Source organism: Cherax quadricarinatus, chromosome 30, assembly GCF_038502225.1.
Source record: "Cherax quadricarinatus isolate ZL_2023a chromosome 30, ASM3850222v1, whole genome shotgun sequence".
NCBI classification, from domain to species: domain Eukaryota; kingdom Metazoa; phylum Arthropoda; class Malacostraca; order Decapoda; family Parastacidae; genus Cherax; species Cherax quadricarinatus.
In genome coordinates, this window is record NC_091321.1 from 31,946,436 (window position 1) to 31,960,014 (window position 13,579).

The window sequence follows — 13,579 nt, forward strand, 5'->3', positions numbered from 1 at the left end:
TATCAAACACACACACACGTCTTGTCAAATGAGGAAGGGTTAAGGTCGAAATAAAAAAAAAAATAGCGTTGGACGTCAGGATGTTACGAAAAGAAAATAAATTAATTAAAATCAACCAAAATTAGGTATAATATCAAGGTTTCAATTCCCAGGTGCCAACATGCACTGGCACTAGTAAAATGTGACGTAATCAGGCGTGATTCCTGAAGCCACGAGCACAGTTCACTGATACCAGATGAGACAACACACCACGAGTATTCACTGATAATGGATATATATATAACCACACACCACTCGATAAGGTTAGGCTCACAACACTTGGATTTAAAAAAGCATTACCTTCACTTGATAGATTCTTTAGTAGGCGAGTCTGTTCGTCTGTTACCTCATTACCTTCATTTTAAAGCAGGAGAGAAAAGTTTATGTTAAACAAGCAGTTTACAAAACGGTGTTTAGTATTTATAAAACGCCTGGGTGGTGGGTGAGAGGGTGGCAATAGCATGCTAAACTACCGTACCCTTATGGGAGGGGGTGGGTTCAGTGCGCTTTATACAACGCACAAAGAATTTATCAGAGTCGTGAACAGTGATGAGATGTTTACAAAAAATAGGAAAATAAAAATATTCCCGTGTAAAAGCGTATATATGCGTGTATATATATATATATATATATATATATATATATATATATATATATATATATATATATATATATATATATATATACATATATATATATATATATATATATATATATATATATATATATATATATATATATTCATTAGTATTGGATTTTTATGGTATTTATCACGTAATTTTAATTTAATTTTATATAAATTAGGGACTTTCATTAATCAACAAAAATGAAGATAAAAAAAATCTTCGTAACACGCATTAGGAAGTGCGCCAAAAATAGGGAATTCGAAATATTTGGAATAGGATAAAATGTGATTTACTATTTCTCAACTCTTTATCGCTCAGGACATGGATTTTTATGCTGTTATATGAACACTGGTCCATGTGAGAATTATGAATAACCCTGTCAGGTTATTGCATAGTTCCCTATGGCTACACGCAGGCCAGCAGGCACCGGGAGACAAGTATCAAAGACCCCCATACAGGCGGGCGTAACGGACCAGCTGATGCACTATGTTTAGAGAAGCTTTAGCCATACAATGCTGCAGAAGTAGCCCGGGGATCACAGTGCCTACAGTGCGAGCCACACAAAGGCGATCATCCCGAATACAACCAAATGAGCTTCAATGTCACATGTGAGGTTGTACAGAGTGAGGCTTCCGATGTAGTGTATGTGGCTAGGGATGTAATTAGCGTGCGTCTGGGAGATACACCACATTTACATAAAACTTGGTCATACATGGTGTTTAGATAAGGAGAACCTTATACTACTGCTTGAATTATGTATAAAGCGTATACTCATAATATCTAATATTTTTTTTTTATAACTGTACTTGGTCACAGTATAATGCAAGATGAGCTCGGGTGGTTGGTGGAACAAAGTGCGGTACAATATCACTTTACTGCACCCCTGTATTGTCACTGTAGTTCATGAGGGACTCCCTGTGGACTCTACATTACATGAGTCTCCACATACTGCACGCTTCCCTCACACGCACTCATTATTGTTTCCTCTACACTACATACAACCTTCTCCCCATCACTGCACAAGTGGTTGTACCCGGGCTCCAGTACACACTGTGTCCCCGGCTTTACCTGAGAACTTCAGATTAGTCATCAGGGTCTTCTGTTCCTGGGTCCGATCTCCGACGCCTTTTAGAAGAAATCAAATGCCAGTTTACTGTCATGTATTATTGGGAAGAGAAAAGTGTCAATACAATGGCCACAAAGCTGCCCCAGTTTGTTATTAAAATGAAAAGCAATGTTATTTAAAAGCATAAAAACATATTTTAAGTATGAATCTTTAACCAAAAGATGAACTCTTTGAATAGGTTACACAAAAGCTCAGCTTCGTAAGAAAGCAAATTTCGAAGAACATTACTAATTCGCAGATATTTTCTCTCATAAGTATTGCTTCAAAGCGAGAATGTTAGCTGCTCTCGACGCCGTAAAAATAAAACTTATTATCAAATTAAATTAAGATAAGCTCAGACTCTGACAACACGTTGATAATGTTAGAGTGCAACTTAAGATAAGAACTGTGTGTGAGACTTGTCACTTAATTAAGTGACAAACTTGCGGACTCTACTGCTCTACGCTGCTCTTGTGGCTCAAAATACACTAACAAAAACTACGATAATGTAATACTCTCTAGAACTGCATTAGTGTTCTTAAATATAGTGTTATTTTTTTCTGCATTACAAGAATATCAAAATAAGATTTCAACTGATTAGCCATCACACTATATTCTTAACAATAAAATTCTGATGAACATTGTAGGCTAACTTAAATGGATATCATTGAACATATTTCATAAATATAAAATGTCAATATTTCATGGATTATGGAGTCAATATTTGAACAAAAGCCCCATAAAATGGGAAGTAGCAGTGCACATACCTTCAACTATAACAACACAGGATGTCTCATCTGTGCCCAGAGAATTAGTAGCCACGCATCTGTATTTGCCAGAGTCTGATGGTTTGCAGTTGACTATTTCGATGGTGACCACACCGTCGGCGTGGCTCATGGAATAGTCAAACTTGGAGAGCTCCTGAGTTCCCTTGAACCACTTGACCGTGGGGACGGGCTTGCCAGCGAGACAACAGAGGAGTTTACAAGTTTGGTGGCATTGAATGACACGAGGCCGGAGCAGGAAAGTGAAGCTCGGCGCTCCCTCACCCTCCTCCTGCCACAACTTGTACGTCAGAGGCTGTCTTCGACGGATGATCTGTTCTTGAGGTCTGTATGGTGGAACCTCCGGAGGGAGAGCTGCCACCGAGAAGAAAAAGAGAGCTATATTTTACCCGATAAGAGCTAATTTTACCCATAAAATTTATAATATTGTTGATTATGCAACATGAGTCCAAAATGATAATCGAGTGAGAAAATGTATAGATTAATGTAATAATTAAGAGACACATTTCTATACAAAACAATTATACTGCAGTTTGCTTAACCGAATCTGCAATGACTGAGCTGACATGAATTATGAAGAAATGACCATAACAATGAAGAAAAAAAGGAATAAAGACAGTGAACAAAGTTGCCAATTAGAAAGACTCACGCTGGACGTTGAGGAAGACGGGTTCCTCCCTGGCACCGTAGTGATTCTCCGCTCGGATAATGTACTCGCCGCGGTCGTCTAGCTTGACACGGTTGATAACGAAGGAGTAGTCTTCGCCCGAGTATCTCTTCATGTACTTGACAGACTGTCTAAGCTCCATGTTGTTGTGGAACCAGCAGACGGTGGGGGCAGCCACGGCCACGATGCGGCACGAGAACTTGACGCTCTGGCCTTCGTAAGTGAAGGCGTTCTGTGGCCGGATGACGAACCTTGGTGCACACTGTCGTCGGTCTGTGGGTACACAACCGGTTTCATCATCTGTCAACCAATAATCCTTTATGCTATGTCCTCAACATTACTCTCATTACTGTAGGTAAAGGTGTCTGTATTTTATAGGATACCGGAGAGCTAAGAGTAAGAGTGCTGAAAGATATATTGGATTAGCGCTGAATTGTGAGCACAATATTAATTCTAATTCTCATACTGAATAATAATAATAATAATAATAATAATAATGCAAAAATAATAATAACCATCAAAACGTTGACATAATAACCAGCTAGTATCCAATATAGTATCCAATACTGTGCTTACCAGAGATACAGAATCACAATATATAGCTTAAGAATATATGGTTTTTGTGTAAAAATAAAATATTGCAGCAACAACAAGTGTTTTATTATATGTAGGTTGCATAACCCACATTACTCCTTAATGTTTTTGCATAATATTTTTTGTACCTGCAATTATTTTCGTGTAGACTGAATAAAAATTAAAAAAATAAACGAAGCCTATGACTGTACGTCAAAAGGAAAAGTGTTAGTAAACATAAATAACCAGAGAAATGGGTGAGAAGACTGTTGGAAAATTGTTTGCTAATCGCGGCAAATGTGGATGACTAAAAGGAACTCACCGAAGTGCGTATCGTGTATCCTGTATTTGTCCAGCTGCAGTTTTCTGAGTGAGGAATATTCCGCGATACGACCAATGGGCAAGAGGAACTTCTCCCACTCCTTGTACTTGGCACGGATTTTATCGCGGATGGGAATGTAACGCATCATATCGATGGGCTCCAGACGAGGAGAGTAGTCACCACGCAGCCATGCGTGCATTAAGCACTCGTGCGCTGTCATACGTTTCCTGTACGAGGCAACAGAGGATTACTCTTGCGTTAGTGTAAGATGTAGCAGGGTTATGGGAGGGGAGTTGACGATAATGATGGGAAGGGATATGTGTACGATGAACGTTCGGATGATAGAGTGGAGAAGTATTAGTCAGTGTAAGACGAAGTACAGGATGTTACACGAGTTGGTATGCAAGAGGGGAAGCTTAGGACCTTCATCTGGAACAGCAAGAGACCACAGTGCCTCAGAGGAGAAGGATTATTATTATAATCAAGGGGGAAGCGCTAAACCCGTAGGATTATACAGCGGGATGTGGAAGGTAGGCTTAATTCTGGAGCACAGATCCAATTCTCTAAATCAAGAGCCCCTCACCAACATCAAGGAACCTTCCTTGAGGGGTCAGAGGAGGAGGAAGAGAGAGGGGAGAAGGTACCTTCTTCAGTGATTAAGGACATTTGTGCGAAGTGGAATGAGGTGGAAACTTTTGTTGAAAAATATCACCCTGGCCAAGCTGATACAAGCCGTATCTGAAAGCATCAAAAATAAACTTGCTCTGGAAACTTAAGAATGTTGAAGTGACAGTATATAACAGCTAAATTCGTAGATACTTGAATCTAAGAAGATTTTAGTTTATAAATAACTTAGAGGGAAATGTGATACTCACTCTTTGTTCTTAATGAGAAGACGGCGGATGAAATCTTTGGCCTCATTAGAAACATTACTGAAGGCTTCTTCATCGAAGTCCCAGTCACAGGCCTTGACGTTTTTGAGGGTTTCGATATCGTTCTCGCCAGCGAAGGGCGAGAGACCACTGAGGAGAACGTAAGCTAAAACACCCACTGCCCACATATCCGTGTAGAAACCAACGGGTTCACGCTCTACGATCTCTGGAGCAGCAAACTCTGCAGTGCCCGTCGAGATCTTCACGACCTCGTTGGGATCTAGTTTGGTCGCTAGGCCGAAGTCGATGAGTTTTACGTTGGTGGAAGTTTTGGTTTGACACATGATGTTTTCAGGTTTAACGTCTGCAGAAAAGGGAGAAATGGACGTCAAATTCGTATTTTTTGGATTTCTGTATAGGAAACAGCTTCTGCAAGAAATAAATGATAGAAAAAACATGAATAACATGATTACTTACACTTTCTGAGATGAAATGGACAAACTCTAGGCCTATCGCACTGCAACCTGTGCCTTGTCAGGAGCTATGCAATTTGCAGTGGGTAGGTAGAGTGGCACGAAGTTAGCGGAAAAGGGGAAGTGTGGACATGATCACTGGCTGCAATACGAAGGACCTAAAGCTTGTTCAGTTCATCTTCCCTGTGGCTCGTTTTGCATTTGTTGTTTGATGGCTCGTTTACGACTCTCTTCCCTGCGCACACACACAGACACGCGCACACACACACACACACACATTATATATATATATATATATATATATATATATATATATATATATATATATATATATATACAGGTTTTTGTGCAACAAAATTTGTGGTAATGAAAAAACAGGTAGAGAAAACACAAGCTAGCAGCAGTTTCCACTGTGCCATAAAGATCAACACTGAGATCATCCGACATAAAACACACTCTTTCTTTGGAATGTTTCCAAAGCCACCAGCTGCGACTCAAAGCATGTTCTTACAGAAATCTCATGTAACCGCACAGTGACGGAGTGTAGCTAGCATTCGAAAGTATTGCATGTGGAATATTGTAGATCGTCATGCTACAGTGATACAGCTGCTGGCATGTGTTTTGACTCGCTGCCTCTATTGTATATTCTAATTATGAGGAATCTAGTATAGAGTCTAAATACAATTTCACTTCCTTTGTTGCTTTCCTGTATATATGTATATGAGATGTAATTCAGTATGGACAAGAGCTCATTACACTTTATTTATCATGTTTATTGGATGTTGTGAATTCTGTGGGATTTCTGATTGTATGTTTTTATGCAATGATTTGAAATATAGACTAAATCTGAATCTGAGATATATATATATATATATATATATATATATATATATATATATATATATATATATATATATATATATATATATATATTTATTATTTTATTCTCACACTGGCCGATTCCCACCAAGGCAGGGTGGCCCGAAAAAGAAAAACTTTCACCATCATTCACTCCATCACTGTCTTGCCAGAAGGGTGCTTTACACTACAGTTTTTTAAACTGCAACATTAACACCCCTCCTTCAGAGTGCAGGCACTGTACTTCCCATCTCCAGGACTCAAGTCCGGCCTGCCGGTTTCCCTGAATCCCTTCATAAATGTTACTTTGCTCACACTCCAACAGCACGTCAAGTATTAAAAACCATTTGTCTCCATTCACTCCTATCAAACACGCTCACGCATGCCTGCTGGAAGTCCAAGCCCCTCGCACACAAAACCTCCTTTACCCCCTCCCTCCAACCCTTCCTAGGCCGACCCCTACCCCTCCTTCCTTCCACTACAGACTGATACACTCTTGAAGTCATTCTGTTTCGCTCCATTCTCTCTACATGTCCGAACCACCTCAACAACCCTTCCTCAGCCCTCTGGACAACAGTTTTGGTAATCCCGCACCTCCTCCTAACTTCCAAACTACGAATTCTCTGCATTATATTCACACCACACATTGCCCTCAGACATGACATCTCCACTGCCTCCAGCCTTCTCCTCGCTGCAACATTCATCACCCACGCTTCACACCCATATAAGAGCGTTGGTAAAACTATACTCTCATACATTCCCCTCTTTGCCTCCAAGGACAAAGTTCTTTGTCTCCACAGACTCCTAAGTGCACCACTCACTCTTTTTCCCTCATCAATTCTATGATTCACCTCATCTTTCATAGACCCATCCGCTGACACATCCACTCCCAAATATCTGAATACATTCACCTCCTCCATACTCTCTCCCTCCAATCTGATATTCAATCTTTCATCACCTAATCTTTTTGTTATCCTCATAACCTTACTCTTTCCTGTATTCACCTTCAATTTTCTTCTTTTGCACACCCTACCAAATTCATCCACCAATCTCTGCAGCTTCTCTTCAGAATCTCCCAAGAGCACAGTGTCATCAGCAAAGAGCAGCTGTGACAACTCCCACTTTGTGTGTGATTCTTTATCTTTTAACTCCACGCCTCTTGCCAAGACCCTCGCATTTACTTCTCTTACAACCCCATCTATAAATATATTAAACAACCACGGTGACATCACACATCCTTTTCTAAGGCCTACTTTTACTGGGAAAAAATTTCCCTCTTTCCTACATACTCTAACTTGAGCCTCACTATCCTCGTAAAAACTCTTCACTGCTTTCAGTAACCTACCTCCTACACCATACACTTGCAACATCTGCCACATTGCCCCCCTATCCACCCTGTCATATGCCTTTTCCAAATCCATAAATGCCACAAAGACCTCTTTAGCCTTATCTAAATACTGTTCACTTATATGTTTCACTGTAAACACCTGGTCCACACACCCCCTACCTTTCCTAAAGCCTCCTTGTTCATCTGCTATCCTATTCTCCGTCTTACTCTTAATTCTTTCAATTATAACTCTACCATACACTTTACCAGGTACACTCAACAGACTTATCCCCTATAATTTTTGCACTCTTTTTTATCCCTTTGCCTTTATACAAAGGAACTATGCATCTCTCTGCCAATCCTGGTACTACCCTCTTCCATACATTTATTAAATAATTGCACCAACCACTGCAAAACTATATCCCACCTGCTTTTAACATTTCTATCTTTATCCCATCAACCCCGGGCTGCCTTACCCTTTCTTTACCTACTGCCTCACGAACTTCCCCCACACTCTGCAATGCTCTTCCTCACTCCTACAAGATGTTATTCCTCCTTGCCCTATACACGAAATCACAGCTTCCTATCTTCATCAACATTTAACAATTCCTCAAAATATTCCCTCCATCTTCCCAATACCTCTAACTCTCCATTTAATAACTCTCTCTCCCATTTTTAACTGACAAATCCCTTTGTTCTCTGAAGCTTTCTTAATTTGTTAATCTCACTCCAAAACTTTTCTTATTTTCAACAAAATTTGTTGATAACATCTCACCACTCTCTCATTTGCTCTCTTTACATTGCTTCACCACTCTCTTAACCTCGCTCTTTGTCTACATATACCCTGCCCTCCTTGCATCTCTTCTCCATTGTAAAAACATCTCATATATATATATATATATATATATATATATATATATATATCAAAATAGCTTATTTTAGGGTTCGAACCCTCTCCCCAGCACTCTGTTTACATTTATGTACAAACAAATTTTTTTTCCAGATTGAATAATTTTTTTTCTGGCATCCCTTTGATTCGTTTGCATCTTTACAACTATGCCTCAGTGACCCAAGTCTCATATTTTCAACCATTCTCTTTCAATCTGCCCTACAGAGTTCTCTGAAAATCTTCTACGTCGTAATCCTGTCTCCCCTGGTTCTCGTCTTTACCAAGGTTTAGTTCTTAATCTTCAGGTATTCACAAAACGCTACCGTGGCCTCCTTGGGGCCAGGTATTTACTGGCCTTGCACGAGGCCATAATAACGTTATGATTTATACATATAATAGTAACTTATTAAGTTTCAGTAATACTGAACAATGTTCCCAGTCAATACTATAGTTAATATCTTTTAACAATATTACAATACAATGTTAAAATTACCTTGCTTAAATATAACAGCTTTTTCACGAAATGTTATATCTAATTTACTTATTTTTGTATTTGCTGTTGCTAAATGGCAGGGAAACGGCCCTGCAACAAACAACTGTTGCAAGATTATCAATTTTAATGGTGTTTATTATGGTTAAATGTTGTAAGTTGGTGAAGTGTTGCTTTATGCTGGTGAACAGTTGTATGTTCGTGTGTGTTTGTGTTGTACTGGTGTGCCGAGGAAATGTTGTGTTGCATATTATTATGGTAGTGTTGTTTTTGGTTGGGATAGTATCGTCTAAATATTGGTGTGTGTTGGTAATGTTGTTGTTATGTTGGTATGTGTTGGTAATGTTGTTGTTATGTTGGTATGTGTTGGTAATGTTGTTGTTATGTTGGTATGTGTTGGTAATGTTGTTGTTATGTTGGTATGTGTTGGTAATGTTGTTGTAATGTTGGTATGTGTTGGTAAATATTGTTTGTGATGTTGGTATGTGTAAATTAATATTGTTGTAATGTTGGTATGTGTTGGGTAATGTTGTTGTAATGTTGGTATGTGTTGGGTAATGTTGTTGTAATGTTGGTATGTGTTGGGTAATGTTGTTGTAATGTTGGTATGTGTTAGGTAATATTGTTGTAATGTTGGTATGTGTTGGGTAATGTTGTTGTAATGTTGGTATGTGTTGGGTAATGTTGTTGTGATGTTGGTATGTGTTGGGTAATGTTGTTGTAATGTTGGTATGTGTTGGTAATATTTGTTGTAATGTTGGTATGTGTTAGTAATGTTGTTGTAATGTTGGTATGTGTTGGTAATGTTGTTGTAATGTTGGTATGTGTTGGTAAATGTTGTTGTAATGTTGGTATGTATGTTGTAATGTTGTTGTAATGTTGGTATGTGTTGGTAATGTTGTTGTAATGTTGGTATGTGTTGGTAAATAGTTTTGTAATGTTGGTATGTGTTGGTAAATGTTGTTGTAATGTTGGTATGTGTTGGTAATGTTGTTGTAATGTTGGTATGTGTTGGTAAATGTTGTTGTGATGTTGGTATGTGTTGGGTAATGTTGTTGTAATGTTGGTGTGTGTTGGTAATGTTGTTGTAATGTTGGTATGTGTTGGGTAATGTTGTTGTGATGTTGGTATGTGTTGGTAATGTTGTTGTAATGTTGGTATGTGTTGGGTAATGTTGTTGTAATGTTGGTATGTGTTGGTAATGTTGTTGTAATGTTGGTATGTGTTGGTAATGTTATTTGTAATGTTGGTATGTGTTGTAAAATGTTGTTTGTAATGTTGGTATGTGTTGGTAATGTTTTTGTAATGTTGGTATGTGTTGGTAATGTTGTTGTAATGTTGGTATGTGTTGGTAATGTTGTTGTAATGTTGGTATGTGTTGGTAAATGTTATTTGTAATGTTGGTATGTGTTGGTAATGTTGTTGTAATGTTGGTATGTGTTGGTAATGTTGTTGTAATGTTGGTATGTGTTGGTAAATGTTGTTGTAATGTTGGTATGTGTTGGTAAATGTTGTTGTAATGTTGGTATGTGTTGGTAATGTTGTTGTAATGTTGGTATGTGTTGGTAATGTTGTTGTAATGTTGGTATGTGTTGGTAATGTTGTTGTAATGTTGGTATGTGTTGGTAAATGTTGTTGTAATGTTGGTATGTGTTGGTAATGTTGTTGTAATGTTGGTATGTGTTGGTAATGTTGTTGTAATGTTGGTATGTGTTGGTAAATGTTGTTGTAATGTTGGTATGTGTTGGTAAATGTTGTTGTAATGTTGGTATGTGTTGGGTAATGTTGTTGTGATGTTGGTATGTGTTGGTAAATGTTGTTGTAATGTTGGTATGTGTTGGTAAATGTTGTTGTAATGTTGGTATGTGTTGGTAAATGTTGTTGTAATGTTGGTATGTGTTGGTAAATGTTGTTGTAATGTTGGTATGTGTTGGTAAATGTTGTTGTAATGTTGGCATGTTTTGGGTAATGTTGTTGTAATGTTGGTATGTGTTGGTAAATGTTGTTGTAATGTTGGTATGTGTTGGTAAATGTTGTTGTAATGTTGGTATGTGTTGGTAAATGTTGTTGTGATGTTGGCATGTGCTGGGTATTGTTGTTGTAATGTTGGTATGTGTTGGGTAATGTTGTTGTAATGTTGGTATGTGTTGGTAAATGTTGTTGTAATGTTGGTATGTGTTGGGTAATGTTGTTGTAATGTTGGTATGTGTTGGGTAATGTTGTTGTAATGTTGGTATGTGTTGGGTAATGTTGTTGTAATGTTGCTATGTGTTGGGTAATGTTGTAACTAGTATGACTACTGTACAAACTAGTATTAGCACTGTAGTAGCTAGCATTAACACTCTCGTAAATAGTATTAACACAGTAGTAACTAGTTTTACTACTATTAGCATTGTAGTAACTAGTATTACTAGTATTAGCACTGTAGTAACTAGTATTAGCACTATAGTAAGTAGTATTAACACTCTAGTAACTAGTATTGGCAATGTAGTAACTAGTATTAACACTGTAGTAACTAGAATTAGCACTGTAGTTACTAGTATTAGCACTGTAGTTACTAGTATTAGCACTGTAGTAACTAGTATTAGCACTCTAGTAACTAGAATTAGCATTATATAAGCTAGTATTAGCACGTAGTTACTAGGTTCAGCAATGTAGTAAGTAGAATTACCGTTGTAGTAACTAGTGAGAGCACTGTAGTAACTAGTATTAGCACTGTAGTAACTAGAATTAGCACTATATAAGCTAGTATTAGCACGTAGTTACTAGATTCAGCACTGTAGTAAGTAGAATTGCCGTTGTAGTACTAGTGAGAGCACTGTAGTAACTAGTATTAGCACTGTAGTAACTAGTAAGAGCACTGTAGTAACTAGAATTAGCACTGTAATAACTAGTGAGAGCACTGTAGTAACTAGCATTAGCACTGTAGTAACTAGTATTAACACTTTTGTAAATAGTATTAACACAGTAATAACTAGTATTACTAGTATTAGCACAGTAGTTAGTATTAACACTCTAATAACTAGTATTAGCACTGTAGTAACTAGTATTAACACTGCAGTAACTAGTGAAAGCACTGTAGTAACTAGAATTAGCAGTGTAGTAACTAGTATTAGCACTGTTGTTACTAGTATTAGCACTGCAGTAGCTAGTATTAGCACTGTAGTTACTAGTATTAGCACTGTAGTTACTAGTATTAGCACTGTAATAACTAGACTTAGCACTGTAGTAACTAGAATTAGCACTGTATTTACTAATATTAGCACTGTAGTTACTAGTATTAGCACTGTAGTAATTAGTATTAGCACTGTAGTAACTAAAATTATCACTATAGTAACTAGTATTAGCTCTGTAGTTACTAGTATTAGCACTGTATTAACCAGAATTAGCGTTGTAGTAACTAGTGAGAGCACTGTAGTAACTAGAATTAGCACTGTAGTAACTAGTGAGAGCACTGTAGTAACTAGTTAGAGCACTGCAGTAACTAGAATTAGCACTGTAGTACCTGTATTAGCTCTGTAGTAACTAGTATTAGCACTGTAGTAACTGGAATTAGCACTGTAGTTACTAGTATTAGCGCTGTAGTATCTAGAATTAGCACTTTAGTAACTAGTGTTAGCACTGTTGTAACTAATGAGAGCACGGTAGTAATTAATAGTAATAGTGTAGAAATTAGTACAACTAATATTGTCACTGTAGAAACTAGTACTGGCACTGTGCTAACTAGTATCCTCACTATCGAAACTAGTATTGGCGCTACTAAGTAGTACTCTCACTGTGACAGCTAGTATTGGCACTCTACTAACCTGTATGGCACTGAAGTAACTGTGTTCTCACTGAACTATTCTAAGTACTACTAATTCTATGGTAATTAGTATTCTTACAGTACTAATTTGTAATGACCCTAGTAACTAGTACAGTCACTGAAGTAACTAGAATTGGCACTGTAATAACTAATATTGGCACTGAACTAGTACTGACACTGTAGTAACTATTATTTTTCACTGAAATAAATAGTATCATCACTCTAGTAACTAGTATTGGCCCTGTAGTACCTAGTACTGACACTACAAGAGTAATGACACTGTGGTAACTAGAATTGGCACTAATGTTGGCACTGTAATAACTAATGTTGGCACTGAATTACAATTGTCACTATAGTAACTAGTAACGACACTGCACTAAATAATATTTGCAATGTAGTTACTAGTAATAGCACAGTTATGTGTTACTGGCACTGCAGTAACTAATATTATCGCTCTATTAACAAATATTATTGCTGTAGTAACTAGTAGTACCACTGTTATAACTAGTATTGATACACTAGTAACTATTATTGGTACTGTTATAACTATTATTGGCTAGTAACCAGTATTGCCACCGTAGTAACTAGTGCTGTTACTGTTGTTAACTAGTAACTGATATTGCCACTTAAAACTAGTATCTAACATTAACACTAGTAGCTAGCATAAACTCTGTACTGTTGTTAACAACTTAATAATATTAACACTGAAGAAACTAGCATTATCATCGTTGTAACTAGACATGAAACA

The 13,579-nt window shown here is 37.5% G+C and overlaps 1 protein-coding gene across 1 annotated transcript in view; it reads right to left on the reverse strand.

Moving 5' to 3' along the window:
* The window catches only part of bt (projectin protein bent), a 237,117-nt gene that overhangs the window by 25,993 nt on the left and 197,545 nt on the right, over positions 1 to 13,579 (reverse strand). The window contains exons 91-95 of the mRNA XM_070090071.1: positions 4,993 to 5,353; positions 4,118 to 4,344; positions 3,205 to 3,495; positions 2,538 to 2,909; positions 1,734 to 1,790 (exon numbers count right to left, since the gene is read on the reverse strand). Coding sequence (XP_069946172.1) covers positions 1,734 to 1,790; positions 2,538 to 2,909; positions 3,205 to 3,495; positions 4,118 to 4,344; positions 4,993 to 5,353 — 1,308 coding nt within the window. The remainder of the gene's footprint in view (positions 1 to 1,733; positions 1,791 to 2,537; positions 2,910 to 3,204; positions 3,496 to 4,117; positions 4,345 to 4,992; positions 5,354 to 13,579) is intronic.